This window comes from Mytilus edulis, chromosome 7 (genome assembly GCF_963676685.1).
Source record: "Mytilus edulis chromosome 7, xbMytEdul2.2, whole genome shotgun sequence".
NCBI lineage: Eukaryota > Metazoa > Mollusca > Bivalvia > Mytilida > Mytilidae > Mytilus > Mytilus edulis.
This window is the reverse complement of record NC_092350.1, coordinates 84607327-84632917: the sequence shown is the minus strand read 5'-3', so window position 1 is coordinate 84632917 and position 25591 is coordinate 84607327. Positions and strand designations below refer to the sequence as shown.

Genomic DNA, 25591 nt, shown 5'->3' with positions numbered 1-25591 from the left:
TACCCATTTTTATTTTTTTTTGCTCTTTGTTATTATCATATGAACTCGCAGACAGAAATTGATACTTTCAACAGTAAATATGATATGTAAGACAAAATATAAAAATAAGTAAACTTCACCAAAAGTATAAGTGGACTTTTAATCAAATTAGTTGCCCTTGAAAGATGATATATAGCCAATGAACACTTGCTTCGACTTATTGCCAGTGACATACCCTCCTTTCGGTATTGGCAAGTTTGATCTATAACAAGTTAACACCTGCCTCGACTTATTACCAGTGACAAACCCTCCTTTCGGTATTGGTAAGTTTGATCTATAACAAGTGAACACCTGCCTCGACTTATTGCCAGTGACAAACCCTCCTTTCGGTATTGGTAAGTTTAATCTATAACAAGTTAACACCTGCCTCGACTTATTACCAGTGACAAACCCTCCTTTCGGTATTGGTAAGTTTGATCTATAACAAGTGAACACTTAAATTGCCTCGACTTATTACCAGTGACAAACCCTCCTTTCGGTATTGTTAAGTTTGATCTATGACAAATGAACATTTGCCTCGGCTTATTACCATTGAAAAAACATATTTCATGTATTGGTTCTTTTGATCTATAACTAGTGAACATTTGCCTCGATTTATGATCAGTGATCAACCCTCTAAGATATAGGTAAGTTGTCTCGACTTACAACCAGTGACACAACTCTCTTTCGGTATTGGTAAGTTTGATATATAACTAGTGAACACTTATCTTGACTTATTACTAGTCACAAACCCTCCTTTAAGTATTCGTAAATTTAATTTATGCACACAAATTAAGAAGCAACATAATTTTATTATGCCCCTGCTGTAGCGGAGTGGTCATTATTCTTGTCTGTCTTTACGCCCAGCAGTATGTACGTAAGTCCCTAAATTTGTTTCCGTTCTCTAACTTTAGTTTTCCTCAACCAAATGTTATGAATCTTATATGCAATGCTTAATCTCACGAAACACAGATCACGTTTGAATTTTGGTTGCGTCACTTTTACCTTTTTTTAGAGTTACTTTACAATTGGGTGAATTGTAGATTTTTTCGTTTCCGTTCTTTCACTTTAATCTGCCTCAACTAAATATTATAAATCTTATACAAAATGCATATCACCACAAAACCACAAAACTCAGATAAAGTATGAATTTAGGAAGCATCACTTTTATCGTTCTTGAATTATGCCCCTTTATGAAGTTATCTGCAAGTGGCGGCATCATCTGTGTCCCATTGACACATTCCTCATTTATTTGTAAAGTAAGTCAACCTTTTATAGAATCAGCAATGAATGTGCAGTTGTATTGTGTGAAATAAATAGATTTAGAAATCGTTAAAGGGTGCATGCTTTCAATGCTTCAAAACACCAGTGCTCCTTTTTGAGTGAAATTGCTTTGATTTAAACCCTTATTTCTGTCACGTTTTTTTTTATGATGTAAGTGTTTTTGCTAGAAGATGACAAACTGGTTAATTAATTATATTTATATTTGAAACATTATATATATGTATATGTTGGAAGAACTTGTGTTTATAGTATTAACTGATCGTAAATAACTTAATAAAAAAAAAGAATATTTGACAGATTTCAATGAAGAATACTTGGATTTAATTCCAACAGATGAAATATTAGATGAGCTAGCACAAGTAATTGGTGTAGTATCTATCCCACTTGGTATAGAATTAGGATTACCTGTAACATCATTAGATATAATCCAGTATAAAAATGGATGGAATTTAGTGGCAGAATGTAAGGAAATATTATTCCAATGGAGAGAAGATAAGAAAGTGAAGCCCACCATAGGTGTGTTGGTTCAAGCATTGGTAAATGTAGGGAGAGGTGCTAGATGTTTGGAGGAAATCATTAAAACAGTTGGAGTAAAGGAATATATTCCACTTGAGGAAGTTGAAGAGGAGAAACAAGGAAAATTTAAAACATTTCTGCAAAAACTAAATCCTTTTCAATAGCAGAAACAGTACAAAAACATTCAGTTGGCATTACTTTCATTATTCCCTTGTCTTGGTTTTAGTAAAAAAAAATATGGACCACCATTGCATTGACATTGTTCTTTATGTTGGCTCCACATTCAACAGATTCAAGATAACTTAACATGGTTAATTAGACTGTTCGATTTATACAGAATAACACAACACAGTCAAACTAAGTTTATTAAATTTTCATTGGGTTCCACATCAGTTATTCAAAGCATACAGTTAATGAACAGTATTATGTATTTTATTATACTTCATGTCAAAATGCAAGATTTTGATTGGCTAATACGAGGGTGTCAATTTACTCTATTACCTTTCATGGAGACGCTTGATCAAGTGTGCGCTTTATTAAACACGACTCTATCCTATGACAAATACTCTATCACCCTTCAAAGAGACGCTTGATCAAGTGTGCGCTTTATTAAACACGACTCTATCCTATGACAAATACTCTATTACCCTTCACAGAGACGCTTGATCAAGTGTGCGCTTTATTAAACACGACTCTATCCTATGGCAAATACTCTATCACCCTTCACAGAGACGCTTGATCAAGTGTGCGCTTTATTAAATACGACTCTATCCTATGGCAAATACTCTCACCCTTCATGGAGACGCTTGATCAAGTGTGCGCTTTATTAAACACGACTCTATCCTATGGCAAATACTCTATTACCCTTCAAAGAGACGCTTGATCAAGTGTGCGCTTTATTAAACACAACTCTATCCTATGACAAATACTCTATTACCCTTCATGGAGACGTTTGATCAAGTGTGCGCTTTATTAAACACGACTCTATCCTATGGCAAATACTCTATTACCCTTCAAAGAGACGCTTGATCAAGTGTGCGCTTTATTAAACACGACTCTATCCTATGACAAATACTCTATTACCCTTCATGGAGACGCTTGATCAAGTGTGCGCTTTATTAAACACGACTCTATCCTATGGCAAATACTCTATTACCCTTCAAAGAGACGCTTGTTCAAGTGTGCGCTTTATTAAACACGACTCTATCCTATGACAAATACTCTATTACCCTTCATGGAGACGTTTGATCAAGTGTGCGCTTTATTAAACACGACTCTATCCTATGGCAAATACTCTATTACCCTTCAAAGAGACGCTTGATCAAGTGTGCGCTTTATTAAACACGACTCTATCCTATGGCAAATACTCTATTACCCTTCACGGAGACGTTTGATCAAGTGTGCGCTTTATTAAACACAACTCTATCCTATAACAAATACTCTATTACCCTTCACAGAGACGCTTGATCAAGTGTGCGCTTTATTAAACACTACTCTATCTTATGGCAAATACTCTATTACCCTTCACGGAGACGTTTGATCAAGTGTGCGCTTTATTAAACACAACTCTATCCTATAACAAATACTCTATTACCCTTCACAGAGACGCTTGATCAAGTGTGCGCTTTATTAAACACTACTCTATCTTATGGCAAATACTCTATCACCCTTCACAGAGACGCTTGATCAAGTGTGCGCTTTATTAAACACGACTCTATCCTATGACAAATACTCTATTACCCTTCATGGAGACGCTTGATCAAGTGTGCGCTTTATTAAACACGACTCTATCCTATGGCAAATACTCTATCACCCTTCAAAGAGACGCTTGATCAAGTGTGCGCTTTATTAAACACGACTCTATCCTATGACAAATACTCTATTACCCTTCACAGAGACGCTTGATCAAGTGTGCGCTTTATTAAACACGACACTATCCTATGACAAATACTCTATCACCCTTCAAAGAGACGCTTGATCAAGTGTGCGCTTTATTAAACACGACACTATCCTATGACAAATACTCTATTACCCTTCACAGAGACGCTTGATCAAGTGTGCGCTTTATTAAACACGACACTATCCTATGACAAATACTCTATTACCCTTCACAGAGACGCTTGATCAAGTGTGCGCTTTATTAAACACGACACTTTCCTCTGACAAATACTCTATTACACTTCACAGAGACGCTTGATCAAGTGTGCGCTTTATTAAACACGACTCTATCCTATGACAAATACTCTATTACCCTTCACAGAGACGCTTGATCAAGTGTGCGCTTTATTAAACACGACTCTATCCTATGACAAATACTCTATTACCCTTCACAGAGACGCTTGATCAAGTGTGCGCTTTATTAAATACGACACTATCCTATGACAAATACTCTATCACCCTTCACAGAGACGCTTGATCAAGTGTGCGCTTTATTAAACACGACTCTATCCTATGACAAATACTCTATTACCCTTCACAGAGACGCTTGATCAAGTGTGCGCTTTATTAAATACGACACTATCCTATTAAATACGACACTATCGCCTCGGTTGACAATGTTTTCTCGGGGTAACAATCTGCTCTATCACCCTCTCAGCTATGTGTTATTTATATAATGTCAGTCTTTGATTAAAGTTTGAAGGTAACCAATAAATTTGTCAAACGTGAAATTTTGACAGAAGCATTGTAAAGTGTTAATAATAAGAGTGAAATTTTGAGAAAAAAAATCTAACTTTAATTTTAATACAACCGCAAAAACTATAAAAAAAATTTGGTCGTATATTGGTATGACGTTGGCGTCGTCGTCTTTGTCGTCGTCGTCCGAAGACATTTGGTTTTCGCACTCTAACTTTAGTATAAGTAAATAGAAATCTATGAAATTTAAACACAAGGTTTATGACCACAAAGGGAAGGTTGGGATTGATTTTGGGAGTTTTGGTCCCAACAGTTTAGGAATTAGGGGTCAAAAAGGGCCCAAATAAGCATTTTTCTTGGTTTTCGCACAATAACTTTAGTATAAGTAAATAGAAATCTTTGAAATTTTAACACAAGGTTTATGACCACAAAAGGAAGTTTGGGATTGATTTTGGGACTTTTGGTCCCAACAGTTTAGGAATTGGGGGCCAAAAAGGGCCCAAATAAGCATTTTTTTTGGTTTTCGCACAATAACTTTAGTATAAGTAAATAGAAATCTATGAAATTTTAACACAAGGTTTATGACCACAAAAGGAAGGTTTGGATTGATTTTGGTCCCAACCGTTTAGGAATTAGGGTCCAAAATTAAATTTTTTTGATATCATCAAAAATTGAATTATTGGGGTTCTTTGATATGCCAAATCTAACCGTGTATTTAGATTCTTAATTTTTATTCCCGTTTTCAAATTGGTCTACATTAAGGTCCAAAGGGTCCAAAATTAAACTTAGTTTGATTTTAACAAAAATTGAATTCTTGGGGTTCTTTGATATGCTGAATCTAAACATGTACTTAGATTTTTGATTATGGGCCCAGTTTTCAAGTTGGTCCAAATCGGGGTCCAAAATTAAAGTTTGTTTGATTTCAACAAAAATTTAATATATGGGGTTCTTCAATATGCTGAATCTAACCATGTATTTAGATTTTTATTATTTGGGCCCAGTTATCAAATTGGTCCACATTGAGGTCTAAAGGGTCCAAAATTGAACATTATTTGATTTCATCAAAAATTGAATTCTTGGGGTTCTTTGATATGCTGAGAATAACCATGTATTTAGATTTTGGATATTGGACCATAATAGGTAAATGTCCAATTAAAAAAATTTAAGTTTTTAAGATTAAGTTCTTATACCCCATTCATCCTGTGTCAGAAACCTATGTTGTGTCAACTATTTAATCACAATCCAAATTCAGAGCTGTATCAAGCTTGAATGTTGTGTCCATACTTGCCCCAACTGTTCAGGGTTCGACCTCTGGGGTCGTATACAGCTGCGCCCTGCGGAGCACCTGGTTTAACTTAGTTTGTGTTTACAGCTAACATTTATATTTAGTATAAGATTTTGTCAAAGTTGAAACCATCATTGAAATTTACATAAGTTGGACGTAAGCTTCTTTGTATGATCAAGAGACAGTTTTCAGAGCCATATAATGAACATATTTGTTTATGAACCCACCGTTGCATTAAGATTTACCCTTGTCCCTCTACTTCCATTCGTACATAGGTACGTCCCCAAATTGGTTTCCGTTCACTAACTCAAGTTTGACTCACCCAAAAGTTAAGAAAAAGGTAAAATAAAAAAAATTTGAACTCTGAGGAAAATTCAAAATGGAAAGTCCATAATCAAATGGCAAAATGAGTCATCTTCTGTAGCTTTATGTGTGTACAGTATATTTAAACTGATTGCCTTTTAATATCTTTATTCCCTTTTTATTACTAATAAACATCAGTTGTCTGAAGATAAAAATAATCTTGAAGTATGACGTGTCATACAAATAATGAGCAGGAATGGTGTATATATCTTATTTGTTTACTGCAGTAATGTTGTAGATTGTGTCCCCACATCTATCTTACAATTTGTATCATATTATTGATAACATAGTGTTCCAATGTAGCTGTCACTTATTTTCCACTTCTGTTGTAGATCAAGTCAATCATTGCATATATCTAACAAATTGTGTCGCATTAATGATAACATAGTGTTTCACAGTATTATTTTGTACACTTATTTTGCTACTGTTATAAATCGTGTCATTTTTGTCTAGCCTGCGACTTTTGTCGCAAAAAGCTCGACATAGGGATAATGATCCGGTGGCGGCTACGACGGTGGTGTCAGCGTTAGCTCACTTATTAAAAGCTTTGTATTTTAGAAGGTGAAAGACCAGGATGGTTCATACTTTGTATATAGATGCCTCATGTTACGAAGTTTCCGTCAGTCACATGTCCAATGTCCTTGACCTCATTTTCATGGTTCAGTGACTACTTGAAAAAAATGTTCAGATTTTTTGTAATGTTAACTTCTTTCTTATTATAAGTAACAGGATAACTATATTTGGTATGTGCGTATCTTGCAAGGTCCTCATGCCGGTCAGACAGTTTTCACTTGACCTCGACCTCATTTCATTGATCATTGAACAAGGTTAAGTTTTGGTGGTCAAGTCCATATCTAAGATACTATAAGCAATATGTCTAGTATATTCGGTGTATGGAAGGACAGTAAGGTGTACATGTCCAACTGGCAGGTGTCATCTGACCTTGACCTCATTTTCATGGTTCAGTGGTGATAGTTAAGTTTTTGTGTTTTGGTCTGTTTTTCTTATACTGTATATGCAATAGGTCTAGTATATTCGGTGTCTGGAAGGACTGTAAGGTATACATGTCCAACTGGCAGGTGTCTTCTGACCTTGACCTCATTTTCATGGTTCAGTGGTCAAATTTAAGTTTTGTGTTTTGTTCTTTTTTTCTAATACTATATACAATAGGTCAACTATATTTGGTGTATGGAAATGTTTATGATCTATATGTCAGTCGCGCATGTTTTATTTGACCTTGACCTCATTTTCACGGTTCATTGCTCTGTGTTAAGTTTTTGTGTTTTGGTCTGTTTTTCTTAAACTATAAGCAATAGGTAAGCTATTGTTGTTGTATGGAAAAATTGTTAGCTGTACATGTCTGCCTGGCATGGTTCATCTGACATTTTCATGGTTCATTGGTCAATGTTTATAGATATAGGAAGATGTGGTGTGAGTGCCAATGAGACAACTCCTTAGTTTTCTTGGTTAATGTTAAGTTTATGTGACAGTTGTAATATAGCTTTATATTAAGGACTATCAACATAATATCAATGATTAGTAAAAAAGTCGAGACATTTCAGCGTGTGCACTCTTGTTGCATACGTTCTGAGACTACTAAACTATAACATACTATCTGTTATAGTAGTATTAGGTACGTTTTACAATTTTTACTGTGTAAATAAAACTATGCTGAATTGTTTCTGTTTTGTTTGTACACTTATTTTGCTCTATATTGATGTTGATTGTGTCATTGTTACAATGTGTGTCTTGTAAATAAAAGCATTTTGTTCCACTCAAACATGACTGATGGTTTTTGTCGAGCCTGCAACTTTTGTTGCAGAAAGCTCGACATAGGGATAGTGATCCGGCGGCGGCGGCGGCTACGGCGGCGGCTACGGCGGCGGTGTTAGCTAACTTCTTAAAAGCTTTATATTTTAGAAGGTGGAAGAACTGGATGCTTCATACTTTGTATATAGATGCCTCATGTTACGAAGTTTCCGTCAGTCACATGTCCAATGTCCTTGACCTCATTTTCATGGTTCAGTGACCACTTGAAAAAAAAGTTCAAATTTTTTGTAATGTTGAATTCTCTCTTATTATAAGTAATAGGATAACTATATTTGATATGTGCGTACCTTGCAAGGTCCTCATGTCTGTCAGACAGTTTTCACTTGACCTCGACCTCATTTCATGGATCAGTGAACAAGGTTAAGTTTTGGTGGTCAAGTCCATATCTCAGATACTATAAGCAATAGGGCTAATATATTCGGTGTATGGAAGGACTGTAAGGTGTACATGTCCAACTGGCAGGTGTCATCTGACCTTGACCTCATTTTCATGGTTCAGTGGTTATAGTTAGATTTTTGTGTTTTGGTCTGTTATTCTCATACTATATGCAATAGGTCTACTATATTTGTTGTATGGAATGATTGTAAGGTGTACATGTCTAGCGGGCTGATGTCATGTGACCTTGACCTCATTTTCATGGTTCAGTGGTCAAAGTTAAGTTTTTGAGTTTTGGTCTTTTTATCTAATACTATATGCCATAGGTCAACTATATTTGGTGTATGGAAATATTTTATGATCTTATGTCAGTCGTGCAGGTTATTTGACCGTGACCTCATTTTCACGGTTCATTGCACATTGTTAAGTTTTTGTGTTTTGGTCTATTTTTCTTAAACAATAAGTAATAGGTCAACTATATATGTTGTATAGAAGCATTGTTAGCTGTACATGTCTGCCTGGCATGGTTCATCTGACCTTGACCTCATTTTCAAGGTTCATTGGTCTTTGTTTAGTTATCTTGGTTAATGTTAAGTTTATGGTACAGTTGTTATAAAGCTTAGCTTTATACTTAGGACTATCAACATAATATCAATGATTAGTATAGAAGGCGAGACATTTCAGCGTGTGCACTCTTGTTTTTATATATTTTACATTTTGGTAAATAACACAACTCAATAGATATAGGGCGACGATAACAAGTTGCAATCAAAATTTATAATTTGAAGAAAACCAGATTATACAAAAACGAAAAAGAAAGAAAAACACCCCCAAAAAATGCAACCGTCTTAACAACGTACACCTGGGAACAGTATATCTAACATAATATATATGTTCCTGCGTACACTAAGCAAAATTGGTAAGAAAAGGGCAACACCATCACAAAAAAAATGGATATGGTCGCAGGTGCTCAGGAAGATTAAGTAGTTCCTGCTTCGCTATTGTCAATGAGTATAAAACGGGAATGATCACAGGTGCTCAGGAAGGGAAAGTAGTTCCTGCTTCACTAGTGTCAATTAGTTTAAAACATGAATGATCTCTGATGTTCAGGATGGGAAAGTAGTTCCTGCTCAACTATTGTCAATGAGTATGATCACAGATGCTTTGGAAGGATAAGTAGTTCCTGCTTTACTATTGTCAATAAGTATGCAAAAGGAATTATCACAGTTGCTCAGTACGGGATGAGTAGCTCCTGTTCCACTTTTGTTAGTGAATGTAAAGCAGGAATGATTAAAGGTGATCAAGAAGGGAAAGTAGTTCTTCCTCCACCACTGTCAATGAGTTTAAAACGGTAATAAGATTAAGTACTGGTGCTCAAGAGGGGTAAGTAATTCTTGCTCCATTATTGTCAATGAGTATATAACAGGAATGATCGCAGGTGCTCAGGATGGGAAAGTAGTTCTTCCTCAACCATTGTCAATGAGTTTAAAAAGGTAATGAGTACAGGTGCTCAGGATGGGAAAGTAGTTCTTGCTCCATTATTGTCAATGAGTATAAAGCAGGAATGATCACGGGTGCTTAGTAAGGGTAAGTAGTATTTGCTCCATTATTGTCAACGAGTATAAAACAGGAATGATCGCAGGTGCTCAGGAAGGGTAAGTATTTCCTGCTTCATTATTGTCAATAAATATACCAACGGGAATGATCACAGGTGTTTAGGAAGGGTAAGTAGTTCTTGTTCCACGATTGTCAATGAGTCTAAAACGGGAATGATCGCAGGTGGTCTGGACGGGGTAAATAGTTCCTGCTTCACTATTTTCAATGAATATCAAACGGGAATGATCGTAGGTGCTCTGGACGGGGTAAGTAGTTCTGTTCCACTTTTGTCAGTGCATATAAAACGGGAATGATCACATGTGTTCAGAAAGGATACGTAGTTCTTGTTCCACTATTCTCAATGAATATAAAAGGGGAATGATCACAAGTGCTTAAGACGGGGTAGTAGTTCCTGGTCCACTATTATCAATGCGTATGCAATCGGAATGGTCATAGATGCTCAGGACGGGGTAAGTAGTTCCTGCTCCACTATTGTCCATTGGTATAAAATGGGAATGATAACAGGTGTTCATGAACGTTAAGTTATTCCTACTCTTTTGTTAATGAGTATAAAAACGGGAATGGTTACAGGTGCTCTGAACGGGATACAAGTAGTTCTTGCTCCTCTATTGTCAGTGCATATAAAACGGGAATGATCACAGGTGCTCTGGACGGGGTAAGTAGTTCTTGTTCCACTTTTGTCAGTGCATATAAAACGGGAATGTTCACAGGTGTTCAGAAAGGATGCATAGTTCTTGTACCACTATTGTCAGTGCATATAAAACGGGAATGATCACAGGTGTTCAGAAGGGGTAAGTAGTTTTTGTTCCACTATTGTCAATAAAAATAAAACGGGAATGATCGCAGGTGGTATGGATGGGGTAAGTAGTTCTTGTTTCACTTTTGTCAGTGAATATAAAATGGGAATGATCGTAGGTGTTCAGAAAGGTTAAGTAGTTCTTGCTACAATATTGTCTATGGATATAAAACGGGAGTGGTCACAAGTGCTTAAGAAGGGGTAGTAGTTCCTGGTCCACTGCAATCAATGCGTATGCAATCGGAATGGTCATAGATGCTCAGGACGGGGTAAGTAGTTCCTGCTCCACTATTGTCCATTGGTATAAAATGGGAATGATCACAGGTGCTCATAAACGGTAAGTGATTCCTACTCTTCTTTTGTCAATGAGTATAAAAACGGGAATGGTTACAGTTGCTCAGGAAGGATAAGCAGTTTCTGCTCCACTATCGTCAGTTAGTATAAAATGGGAATGAACACAGGTGTTCATGAACGGTAAGTAGTTCTTCCTCCGCTATTGTCAATGGGTATAAAAAACGGGAATGGTTACAGGTGCTCAGGAAGGGTAAGCAGTTCCTTGTCCACAATTGTCAATGAGTATAACACACTCATTAAGAACTAGAATTTAGAGCAAATTATCAAATTTTCCATAATTATTGTAGAACTTTGGAACTTGGAAATACTTAATACAAAAGTATGCAACAGTCACCTTATTTAATAATATGTTGATAATATCAACCGAGGAAGGGGACCAAATGAAGTTTCTTGCCATTCGGAAGAAAAAAGATACTTTTAAGTCAAATACAAAATGAAAACACCATTAAAAAATAAACAACAGAACACAATGCAAAAAATAAATTAAAGATTGAGCAACACGAACTGTCTTCTCTAACCACACTGAACAAAACCGAACATTTCCTCGATCCTTCTTAAAAATAATAAAATTCCGAATAGAATTTCTAATAAGAGACCGTTCAATATTTATCAGGCATAAAATTCACATACTAGTCACATTCAGGTAGGGCCGGTGAAAACCATAGTAGGACAAACACTTTTTCCTCGATTTCAGGCATAGAGTCTCCACTGTTTTCCTTTGGTGGCCATAGGACATGAAGATTAATTTAAACTATTGCTAAAAAACAAACAAAATTATTAACTAAATATCAAAACAAAAAAATTGTATAATCAATAAAAGAGTTTAATAAAAAAAAAAAATTTCAATCTTTTTAAAGCAAGGGCAGACATGTTTTTGACTATGATGAGTCATAACTGAAAACGTTGCTTTTTTAACCTTTTAATTAAATCAAACAATTTGACAGAAATAAACCAAACTACCAAATAACCTTGAGATACCTGTAGAGTTTTATGAAAATCCAAGTTGATTTAGAAAAGTTATACAAATTTTTAAAGGTGACTAGCTGGATTTAGCCTAAACTGAAAATTTTAACTTCTTTTACCTATTAATTAATCCATAAATTTGACAAAAAGAAACCAAAATACCAAAGAACATGACACTTTGTAAGATTAATATATAGTTAGGATTGCTGTAGATTTGTATAAAAATCCAAGTTGATTTGGAAAAGTTATATACATTTGTAAAATTAAAGGTGACTATCTGAATTTAGTCTGACCTGAAAATTCTAGCTTTTTTTGCCTATTTGATATTAAATCCTTAAATTTGACAGCAATGAACCAAATAACAAAATAACCTGGCATTTTGTAAGATCTATATAAGATTAAGATAGCTGTAAAGATTTATGAAAATCCAAGTTGCATGATTTAGAACAGTTATACACATTTTTAAAGTTGACTATCTGCATTAAGCTTAAACTGAAAATTCCAGCTTTGCTTAACTACTAATTGGATCCATTAACTACCAAAGAACATGGCATTCTGTAAGATCAAACTATAGTTTAGATAGCTGTAGAGATTTATGTAAATCCAAGTTGATTTGAAAAAAAAATAGAGAATTTTTTAAAGGTGACACTCTGATTTAGTCTGAACTGCAAATTCTAGCTTTTTTACCTATTATTCAAATCCTTTAATTTGACAGTAATGAACCGAACTACCAAAAACACTAGAAATGTTGTAGGAAGAATATATAATTGAGATAGATGGGTTGATTCAGACCAGTCGAGACTAAATTAAAAGGTCAAGACAGGTTGAGTCTGGTCAAGACTGAGTCCTGATTGGTCGAGCAATTCATTTATACCATATGAAGATCAAAATCATCAAGTACTCAATCAGACTTATTAAGTAAAGTTGCGACCAAGTTTTTGTACAGTAAAGATAAAGTCAAGTCATGTCAAATCTGTGCTCGACCAGTTGAAATATGATCTTTTTAGACTCTGAACAGTTTATAAATTATTAGGACACATACTTTAATTATGTATGCAAGTCATAGGACATTAAGTTTTAACAGATTTAGTCAGTATAGGACATTCACTTTTTGGTCGTAACTTGAATTTGCTTTAGTCCCACATGCCTGATAATATTGCATGGCTTTTAAAGATAGAGCATAACAGGGTCTACTATCTTGTTGTTTTTTTTCCAAAATAAACAACGTCAGTAAAGACTATAGTAGGAGCAGGGCAGCACTTGTTGGAATTTGGAATAAGATGCACTACAATTTTAAAATCAAATTGTGTCCCTTACCATGCTAACATACATGTACACAACACTTTATACAATTTTTAGAAAAAAATTAACTTCATTTGAAAGTAGTTTCTCTACTCGGGCTTCTTCAGACCCGAACAATGTTCTCCTGTCAAAAGTATTGGTAGTCCTATTTCAAATGTATACGTGCGTCTGGTGTAGCAAACTATATGCCTGTTACATTCGACAAGTTTTAACGTTGTTTGAATAAAAAAATGAAGGACTTCTCTTACTCAATGTTACTTAAAATTGAAAACAACAGGTAAAATAACTTCATGCGTCTGGTTTTACCTTCAGCAGGAACGCTCAAAGCCAAATATTTGAAAGCCGAGAATGTATAAGAATCCTAACGTTTAAGAGCTTTATGACAAAAAAATCAAATCCTAAACAATGTCCAAACTCTTCTTAGGTCAACTTTTAATATGTACTCAATTAATAGCTTTTGTTAAAAGTTTCCTTCTTAAAAATTTTTGTGTAGATACTTATAATTTGCCGAAACATATCAAAATTATTTGGTCCCATGTTTGAACATATATCAACATGGTTACAATCTAAGTTTGTGATCATTGATATGGTCATAATCATAAATTTACTGTTTATAAAACTTAAAATTTTTCGTTATATTAAGGATGTTCTACCAAGGAATATATCACCTTAGCTGTTTTTGACAATATCTTTCAGAATTTGTTGTCCTCAATACTCTTCACATTCGTACTTTATTTAGCCTTTTAACCTTTTTTTATTTGAGCGTCACCAATGGGTTCTTTTGTAGACTAAACGCGTGTCTGGCGTACACAGTTTGAATTCAATGTATCTATGATGATTTTATTCATAAAACATACTATTTTTTTTTTTATCAGATTAAAGAGATTTTATAAAATGGCTTAGTAGTGATCATGTTTTTTTAATAGATTGGTTTATACTAACACCCTGTCATTCTTCTTTTGTATATTCATTTGAGAAGTACAAAAATGTATGTATGTTACAGTAAATAGGTGAAATTGGGAAATTACACGTAATTACTAAAATTAGGAATTACATGTTATTCCTGATGCACTTAATTAATACAAGTAATTCCTGAAACTGTCTAGTTATTACCAGTAATTACTAATTTTTAAATGAATTTTTACACCTATTTACTAACTGTTTAAACAATGTTGTAAAATGGTAATCTGATCAAAAGTTAGGGCAATACTGATATCAATGAGTTATGAGTAAGTTATTAAAAGTGACCAACCTAAAATATACCTTCTAGTTAAACTCTCTCAAACAAATTTTTAGAAAATGGCGATGAGAATGAAAATATATTTACAGGAGAGTTGTTCACATTGTACAAAGAAACATGTGATGGAGTCTTAATGTAAAAGGAGAAGCTGAACAATATCGTCAGCAGATTTCAAAATGGTGTTTGAAAATGAAACACAAAAAAGAAGAGAGATGACTACAGTCTTTTGTCGTATTTTTCAAATAATTCAACTCTTACAAGCTTTTTTCACAGTCCTGTCTAAAGAGTACAGTTATGAGGAAGGTTGATAAGTGCATGTGCACAACTTGATATGCCGACCGTAAGCACCTTCCAGGTCCCTTTCCTGGACCCGTTTGGAAATGGTCGACGAGAAACAAAGATGAGTCAACAGACTTACTTACTTACTTAGTCCTTGCTATGCCTTGTGGCACATAGGGCAAGGACAAGTCTCCTCCACTCTTCTCGGTTGTTCGCTTTTCTTTCCACTGTGCCCCAGGTATATCCTCTTTCCTTTAGCTCATTTTCTATTGTGCGTCTCCATGTTGTTTTAGGTCGGCCTCTTTTTCCTTTCCCCTCTGGTGTCCATCTAAGTGCATCCTTGGTCATGTCATCAGATAGTTTGCGTATAACATGACCAAGCCACCTCCAACTTTTTATGTATCAGCAAAGTCTCCATGTCCTTGGTTCTGGTCATCTCATGTAGGTCTTTGTTGGAGATTTTGTTTTGCCAGAATATTTTCATTATCTTACTCAGACATGTGTTATGGAAGCTGGAGAGTCTAATGATATCTTTCTCAGTCATTCTCCAGCACTCTGAGTCATATATGAGTACAGAAAGTACACAGCTGTTATAAAGTCTGAGCTTGGTCTTCTTTGAAAAGGCTGTTGTTTTCCAGATGTTGCCTACTCTAATAAATACGAGTCTAGATTTTCCTATTCTGAATCTTAATATCTCTTTCAGCACCACCTTATGTTGTTATACAACTGCCTAGATAATTAAATTAATCTACTGCTTCCAGCTGTTTCCCTTCTATAAATATGACAGGATGTCTCTCTGTATTGAGGTACATTAACTTTGTCTTTTTGGCATTGATCTTAAGTCCAATCATTTTAGGTGTTTCTTCTAGTTTTTTGGTCTTCTCCTGCATATGGTCTTCGGTATGGGATAAAAGTGCTAAATCATCAGCATAGTCTGTGTCCTCAGCGTGGTACGAAGTGTCCATCTCAGTCCGTTGTTACTTTCTGCTAGGGTTCTCATTACCCAATCCATAGCAATTATGAACAGCACCGATGACATAAGACATCCTTGTCTTACTCCTGCTTTTACATGGAAACTAGTGTCAGCTTCAGAGTTTATGGTACATGAGAAATTTGTATAGAACTGCTTGATGAGTTGCACTATGTTACTTGGTATTCCATAGTTTCTCAGAATTTCCCAAAGACTTTCCCGGTGTAAGCTGTCAAACACTTTTTCAAAGTCCACAAAATTTACTAGTAGTTTTCTCTGCCACTCATGACACTGTTATAAGATGTTACGTAGGACAAATATGTGGTCTATGCAGCCTCTATCTTTTCTAAAACCAGCTTGTTCTTGTCTTAGTTTCTTATCCACAGCCTCTGTAATTCTTGATATTAAAATTATGCAGAAGACCTTAGGCAGCAACCATTTGATTTTCGGGGTGGGGTGGGGGTGGGGGGCTATGGATGTTTTATAAAAAAAAGTTTGTTTTCAGTTTTTTGAGAAAAACATAATGTTTTTGACCCTGAGAAAAAAAAATGTTTGTTTCACCCTCAGCTGCCATTATATGTAATGCTAAAATTGAAAGAAAATTTTGTTTTCGACTTGTTGGAAAATAAATAGATTGTCTTGAAAAAAAATCCATAGCACCCCCCCCCCCCCCCCCCCCCCCCGAAATTCAAATGGTTGCTAGCTGACTTGGAATGGATAGTAAGGTGATTCCTCTCCAGTTGTTGCAGTTAGTTAAGTCTCCTGATTTTGGTATCGTTATGATGTTGCCTTCAGACCAACTGTTAGGAATAACAGCTTGTTCCCATATTTTCTGGAATACTGAATGTAAAGTATCCGCTGCTAGCGTTAGATCTATCTTAAAAAGTTCTGTATTTAGTTGGTCTATGCCAGGTGCCTTTTTGTTTTTCAAGCTTTTAATGGCTTTCTTTATTTCTTGTTTTGAAGGTGGATCTGTGTCTATTTCAAGGTCTAAGGGTGCCTGAGGAATACTTGCTAGATTATCTGGATCTTTTCAATTAAGAACCTCTTAAAAATGTTCCTTCCATCTCAGATATTGATCTCGTTCTGTTGTTAGCATATTGTTGTTTTTGTCTTTAATTGGCATATTAATCTTAGCTTTTTTACCACTTAGCTGTTTTGTTACTTGATAAATCTGTCCCATTCTCTTTGTGAACTTCATCCTCTGCTTCATTTGTTGTAGCATAGCATTGAATGATGGTTAGTTTTCCCTGCCTTGCTTGGAAGCGAGCTCTGATTATTCTTTCGTTTACAGGGGCATACTCTATCATGGCCTTTGTTACATTTCTGCTCATTATAATTTCTACTCCTGCTTGATGTTTTTCGTCGTTTCTACCCGAATACACAATTGTTTCACCTGTACTTGTAATTATTTTACCACATCCAGTCCATCTACATTCACTAATACCTAACAGGTGGAGTTTGTATGCTCTCATTTCTCTGATAACTTGCGCTTGTTTTCCTGTTTCGTACATTGTTCTTACATTCCAGCACCCAATTTTTAGTTTTATTCTCGTGCTCAAAATATTTTTCATGTTGTCAGCTTCCGTTAGGCTTTCACTGACATCATGTATACTTGCAGATGTCTGCTGGTACTCTCATCTTAATACGAGATGAGTTAAGGTTTTTCTTGTCCTTGTTTCCTTAACTGCATTTTTTTATGAGACAAGATAGTTGGTCTTGTGCTCAACCCTCAACCTGGAGGGCCAGTGGATTTCGTGTTAAGGTTCCAGTACTCTATATCAGTTGCCAACCAAGGCTTACGAGTCATGATCTGTCCGGTTTTGTTCGAGTTGTCTCTCTTAGATATGTTGCCTTGCTGGGCTTATGACTCCTATCTAGCCAACTATTTACCCATAGCTTGAGCAAGGTTGATGAGTGCAAGAGCATGTCCACACATCGATGGGTCTACACACTGAATCTCTAGGGCCCTTGCTGCTCCGAGATCCCCAAGCAGTTCAGCCTGACTTCGAAAGATGTCAGTTACCAGTGTTACCAACGGGGAGGATACTGTTGGAGTTTTGGTAATGTAGAGGTTGTATACTGGCAGTAAAGACTTACACACTCGGCTCTCTTTTCACATAAAATATGCTATAAGACCCATATAAATAGATCTACCGCACTAGACGCATAACATTACCCTGTGGAAGGTACACCACCAACACCTGAGTCAACAGACCTCTGATGTAAAAGCTTCATTACTTGAAACCTTGATACCACAAGCTCAAAGTGACCCCGTAGAAGATCACACTCCGTATGAGGTGCATTGCTTACAATCTGAACCTGAATGCAACAAATGTTCTGTACATTTTTAGACGGATTCAACATTTTATTAATAAATACAGGTCTGTTGCGACATGTACATCTGTTCAGAATGCATGAGTCAACAGAAATATAATGCAAGTGCCTAAAACTTGGTGACATCATTTAGCATGTTTGATTGAGATAATTTGTGAGTTAAACTATGTCGTTGCATGTTGTTAACGATTTTGAACTAGTTCAAAAACTCACAAAATAACCATTTTTCAGTTTCAGTACGCAAACTGTAAATGAAAAGTATATAGTTTGGAAGGACCTTTGATACCTTAACCTTAAAGAAAGAACTACAAACCCTTCCCCTTTACTTTATTATTCGGTTTATTAGAATATGTCTAACAATTCGAAACAAAATTATCAGTTTAGTAAATAGCTGTAAAAGTGACAACAAAAAATCAGTGATTACAGGTAATCACTGAAACAAAATTGATTAGTTCAATCCACCATTTTCTACATTTGAAAATGCCTGTACCAAGTCAGGAATATGACAGTTTTTGTCCATTCGTTTTTGATGCGTTTTGTTATTTGATTTTGCCATGTGATTATGGAATTTCCGAATTGATTTTCCTCTGAGTTCAGTATTTTTGTGATTTTACTTTTGATTAGTAAATACAGGTATTTACTGATTGTTCAGTAATTATGTGTAATTCCTAAATTTACCTAATTACTGTAACATATATTTAAGTAAAATGAAAGTCTACATTTTGCTGGTGTCTTCTTGTTAACAAAATACCAACATAAATTGCTTGGAATTTATATGACTTGGCTTGCATTTTGCTATAAGTTAACTATTTTATAAACGATTTACGAATTGCCTTTGGTGACAACTATTGACTGTTTGTGACATTTCCCAGTTTGGACCAATTATTTACATTTTAAATCATACATAAAGTGTTTTTTTTTTACAAAAGCGATTAAATCATTAATAACATAAAAACACATATTGGTCTAAGTATTGACCCTAGGTGTACCGTTCATGTCACACATGCTCTATGTACCTGATTAATATATGGCATTATTCGCTGGGACCGTTTTTAAAAATGTGGGACATGAATGTTTCCTGGTTGTAAGATTATTGGATTAGCATGCAATAATGTAGATTTTGATATATCATATTATTTTAACATTACGATCCTTTCACTTACAAAAATGGCCTCATTGGGCGAGTAGTCTACGTAGAGGAACTACTGTATCACTAGCCAATCTACACTGAAGTTGTGAGTTCGAATCCCAAACGTACAAGGTGCTCTTGACTCTAATCTTAATTGACTAACGAAGGTCGGTGATTCTCTCTGGGCACTCCGACTTCTTCCACTAATAAAAACTTACCGCCACGAATAGCACAATAGTGGCGTTTAACACCAATTAATCAAACAATCAATCACTTATAAAAGCTTTATATTACTTGTCCAGACTTTTCTGCTTTAAATGATCATAGAGCATTTATCAAAAGCAAAATTTTTCAATTCTAAAAGGGATTTACCGAAACTTCATATTTTTGTTGTCGTTCGACCAACAGGTATATGATCAGGGACCACAGTCATATAGTCCCTACATAGTGTGGACAGTGTAAGCCAAATATGTAGCCTTTTAGGATGTTACGACCTTTAAGCATAAGTGGTATGCTAAATTTCTATCCGACATTTGTTCATATTTTGGTGTTGATGTTTCTTGATTTATTTATCAGTGGAGAGGCCAAAACCTCGAGAAAAGTAGACTCAGTAACAAATTGTACAACATGTGTTATATTTTTGTCCTGCTCTAACGGCCTGTTTGAAGCACGTGCAATTTGAAGACGTATAAAATCAGTGGAGATGCCAAAACCTCGAGAAAAGTAGACTCAGTAACAAATTGTACAAAATGTGTTGTATTTTTTGTCCTGATCTAACGGCACGTGCAATTTGAGGAGAGCTCCATGTACATAGATGCTGAAACCCTTCATAAAACGTTCACTTAAAAAAGAAAAAGAAAATGGCTGGCAGACACCCCATTAAAAAAAAACATAAGCAATAAGAAAGTCAAGAATACAAAAAAAAAACAAAGCACATTAAAGCAATGGCGGGATGCATAAATACCGCGCCACGCCAAAAGGATATTACCAGCAATTGACTAAACAGTAAAGTTGAAAGATATACAAAGACAAATAAAAAGAACACTATAACACGTTATGAAGATGATATTAAGCAACATCCGTACCTAGAATATGTACATCAATACCATCATGTACTATTTGTGAAGTTGATGTACCAGAGGGACATTTAAACTAATATGTAAGTCGAAAAAAAAACCTGACAACGCCTTGCAAGAAATCTTGCTACCAGGGGATTCATATATATCTGATATAGAGCGTTGTTTTTAATCAAATTTATGGCTTTCATCTTGCATCGAGGAGCTTGGTATGGTGCATCTGGCCGTTCCAAGATAGCTGTAGTTACTGCCTCTGGAGATGGCATTATTAATGGCGATGTGTGTGGTGGTGTACGGAGTAACTCGGGATCATCTAGATTAAATCCCTCGTCAAAGTCAATCCGACATCGCTTGCCTCTGTGGTCGGTTGGATGGAGATAGTACTGGCGATGGCATGCCTTCCTGGGGTTGAATGGACTGATAATAATGTCCGTCTCAATGACAATCTCCTCAGGTTCACCTAGGTATTTGGTAGGTATTATCTCTCTGATTCCCTCTAGCGATGTTCTGGCTTCTGTCTGATGGTTCTGGTCTACGCTGGTGGTGGGTGGTATTACTTCAGCAGAGGTTACAGCAGAACATTTGGCCTGCACCCACTGGTCGTAACGCTTTGCGTTCCTGGTGAATGGTGGTTTGTCCTTTTACATAGCCGGTTTGTGTTTACTGGAGGATGCCTCTGGTTCCTTATCCGTATTCCACGTTTACTGAACTGTCACCTGGTCAGTGCTTGCCGAAACTTTCGATGCAATTCTTTCACAGAAATGTTCATGGCATCCAATAAAGCGTTTAATTCATCTGGGAATTCTACGATGATTTCTCGAAGAAGTGTGATGTATTGTGAGCGGTGAACAGTAAAGTAAACTAGTAATCTAGTAGAACAAGTGCAAAGAATAGCTGCACGATATACATGTATACTTGAAACATATTTCACAACACCAGCATCTGAATTGCTACAAAAGCTAAACTGGCAAACCCTACAAGAACACAGGCTAAAAAACAGACTTCAAATGTTCCACACAGTTATAAACAATCAAAATGCAATACCATCGCAGGATATTCTCATAAAAAGACAGTCCAAAACAAAATCTACCAAAATTTCAAACCAAACCTCTACAGACAACTTTAAGGATGCACTCATTCATGAAGACAACTCTCCACCCAAGTCCCAACACGGAGTACAGGCTCACACCGAACAGCAAGCTATAAAGGGCCCCAAAGATTACTATTTTTACTATCTCTATTAAAACAAGAGGCTGTCAGACCGACAGCAAACCGGATTTATTAACATTTATTTGTGTCCTGACATTTTTCAATATCACAAGAACCATAACTGCTGTACGGTAAAAGCGAAAATCGTCAATATAAAATTTGAACTCCATTTTGTCATCAGTAACAACATATTAAAATTTTAAAAGCTTTGGTTGAATGGTTCATGAGTAAATGCAACAACATGACTGGTAATGTTCACAATTTTTCAATCTTTTAAGAACCATAACTCCTGAACAGAAAAAAGTGAAAATTGCCATTATTAAACTTGACCTCAATTTTGTCGTCAATAACAACATATTTAAATTTGAAAAGCTTTGGTTGAACGGTTCATGAGTAAATACATGGACACGACTGGAAACACCATTTTTTAATCTTTCAAGAACCATAACTCCTGAACGGTAAAAGTCAAAATCGTCATTATTGAACTTGACTTCCATTTTGTCATCAGTAACCACATATTAAAAATTTAAAAGCTTTGGTTGTACGGTCCATGAGTAAATGCACGGACAACATTTGGCTGCCGGCCGCCCGACCACCGACCTCCCGCCGTACATCCCCAAATCAATAACCGACATTTTTGTCACAAAAATCCGGTTAAAAGGGTACACGAAAGACCAAAGAATTGTCCATTAGATTGACTAAAATTCTGTCCGCAGTGAAAGAGGGTCTTCAGAAATACTGTGAAACTGTTTACTCGCGTAGTGGTATTAACCATATGTGGATTCTTAAAAATCTTAAAAGAACTACTAGATAATTTTAAATCTCGGTCTTTTTCTGAAATTAGTTCTATCAAAACTTTTGATTTTTCAACCCTGTATACCACCATTCCCCATGTGAAATTGAAAAATCGTCTGAAAGAAATAATCCACAATGCCTTTCAACATAAAAATGGTAGCATACGCTATAAACTTATTACTTTAGGATATCATAAGGCATATTTTGTTATTAGTGAAAAAACAAAAGGGTAAAACATGCTACACAGAAGAACAAGTGATCAGTATGCTGAAGTTTCTTATCGACAACATATTTGTTGAATTTGGAGGTAGACTTTTTCAACAAATTGTCGGCATTCCTATGGGAACGAACTGTATGCCTCTCCTTGCCGACCTCTTCTTATTTTTATATGAATCGGAGTTCCTTCAGACACTTGTCAAAATCAAGAAGATCAAAGAAGCCAGATTATTTAATTTCACTTTCAGATATATTGATGATGTTCTTTCCATAAACAATCCGAACTTTTCTGATTGGGTTCCATTAATATATCCCCCAGAACTAGAATTTAAAGAAACAACAGACACGGCTTCCTCCGCCTCATTTTTAGACTTATTTCTAGAATTTGACATACACAGTCATCTCAGTACCCGAATCTATGACAAACGAGACAATTTTAATTTTGAAATTATAAATTTCCCCCACCTTAGTAGCAATATACCAACTTCAGCTGCATATGTAATATACATTTCCCAACTTATTCGATATTCAAGAACTTGCAGCTCCTACTCAGACTTTGTAAAATGTCACCAGTGTCTGAGCAGAAAGTTGATGAACCAGGGGTATGTCAAAGAAGGTCTCGTCCTTTTTCTAAAAAAGTTCATCGGAAGATATCAAGACCTTGTTGATAAATATTCCGTATCAACAACAAATAATACATTATGGTCTTGATGTATAGATTCTGCGTTCTGGCGTGGTTTATAATCTTAACTACGTGTTATATTGTTCTTTTATTTGTCTTTGTTCAATTATTAATACTACTGTTTGGTCTGTTTTGTGTGATATCCATTTGACGTGGCTTGGTACTTATATATCCCATCAATGTGTTTGTAATATCTTTCATTTTTGCTGGTGTGTTTTGTATATGCGACTTTTTGTGTTTCCTTGTTTCTTATAACGTGACTCTGTACTTTTAAAGATCCTGGCATTATGTTATTGGTCTATAATATGTCATTTTGTTATTGTTTAATATAAATTTGATAATACTTTGAACGACAAACGACAAAATTATTTCATTCGCGTAGTAGTATTAACCATATATGGATTCTTAAAAATTCTAAAGAACTGCTGGATGATATTAAATCTCAGTCTGTTTCTGTTATTAATTCTAACATAACTTTTGATTGTATAACCCTGCATACCACCATCCCATGTGAAATTATGATTGTTTTGTATAGACATTGAACGACAAAATTTCTTTTTTGTGACGTTTGTATTTCTGACGCCCAACACGCGAAACAAGGAATGTGGTTTTTTTTAATTTGATAGATGCTTTTTCGTGTTTTTTTGTATATGTTCGTTTGTCTTGAGATTGTAACACAGTGATGACTGCGGTAACCATATTTTGACTATTTTACCGATTATGTCTGTTTTGTTCACGCATCGTTGTAAAAATAACGGAATTTGATGCGACGGTCATAAAAGTGAGAGTTTTAGCGCCATAAAACCAGGTTCAATCCCCCATTTTCTACATGATAAAATGCCTGTACCAAGTCAGGAATATGACAGTTGTTATCCATTTGTTTGATGTGTTTGAGCTTTTGATTTTGCCATTTGATTAGGACCCCATCTCTAGAAATTGACTATGAGGGTCGTTTGAAAACAAAACTTTACGACAATTAAAAGAGATTTTAGCGGACGCCATCACGAGTTGGTTGACCGGTGTGGAATATCCGTTATACAGATGATATCGGATATGTTCCTTCTGTCGTAACTACAATCCCGTTCCCTTTTCACAAATGACCTACCGAATTAAGACTATTTACCGGCTTTGTAATAACATGAAGCAGCACCTGAAATCACCCCCAGTTTTGGTGGGGTTGTTGTTGTGCCCCTATTTGTGACATTTTGTTCACGCATCTTTGTCAATATAATGGAATTTGATGCGACTGTCGTACAAGTGAGAGGTTTAGCGCTATAAAACCAGGTTCAATCCATCATTTTCTACATTTGCAAATGCCTGTACCAAGTCAAGAATATGACAGTTGTTGTCCATTCGTTTTTTATGTATTTTGTCATTAGATTTTGCCATGTGATTAGGGACTTTCCGATTGAATTTTCCTCGAAGTTCAGTATTTTTGTGATTTTACTTTTTACACAACAACTCGTACTTTCGGCAACTCGTACTCAACCAACTCGTACCCTATTTTTACAGACTCGTACTCATAATTTATTTGATATTATTTATATACATAGTAGTTGTAAAATAAAATAGCAGCATATGAATAAAAAACTTTTATATATCAAAGCTAATCAAAGCTGATCAAATGCTAATCATTAATCATAAGACCTTAGAACTTTGATTATATGAAATATTGTTTGAACGGCAATTTATTTGATATGCATTTTAATTATTATGAGCACAAAATATACTTATGAATATCAGAGTTCAATAGTGGATAATATTATAGACCTACAAAATAGTGGATAATATTATAGACCTACAAAATAGTGGATAATATTATAGACCTACAAAATAGTGGATATTATTATAGACCTACAAAATAGTGGATAATATTATAGACCTACAAAATAGTGGATAATATTAGTGGATAATATTATAGACCTACAAAATAGTGGATAATATTATAGACCTACAAAAAAAGAATAAATAAGAAATAAACATAGAGAAGTATATAAATGCGGTACTTTAAACATCGAATTCAGTTGAGTTATATACTTGAACAATCAATATCCCAAGGCCGTAACTAGGCATCTTATTTTAGTGAGGCAAAATAATTGAGCCGAGCGAAGCGAGGCGAAGCGAGGCGAAAATCTTTTTTTGGAGGGTATGAAATGAATGGTGCAAAATCCTGCATTCTAGGCATTTTTAGAGAGTTTGATAATGTTTTGAATTTGGACACTTTTTATATAAATTTTTCATATTTTAAGACTTTTACTAACACCAAATTTTTAACAACTTTATTTAAATTTATATGTAAGATAATCATCCAAATGTCACTG

The 25591-nt window shown here is 35.3% G+C and overlaps 2 protein-coding genes across 4 annotated transcripts in view; both read left to right on the top strand.

Moving 5' to 3' along the window:
* Window positions 1-7880, top strand: part of LOC139482685 (uncharacterized) — a 106635-nt gene extending 98755 nt beyond the window's left edge. The window contains exon 15 of the mRNA XM_071266753.1: window positions 1600-7880. Coding sequence (XP_071122854.1) covers window positions 1600-1982 — 383 coding nt within the window. The 3' untranslated portion in view covers window positions 1983-7880. The remainder of the gene's footprint in view (window positions 1-1599) is intronic.
* LOC139482692 (RUN domain-containing protein 1-like) overlaps window positions 1-25591 on the top strand; it is a 726769-nt gene that overhangs the window by 179849 nt on the left and 521329 nt on the right. The window lies entirely within an intron of this gene.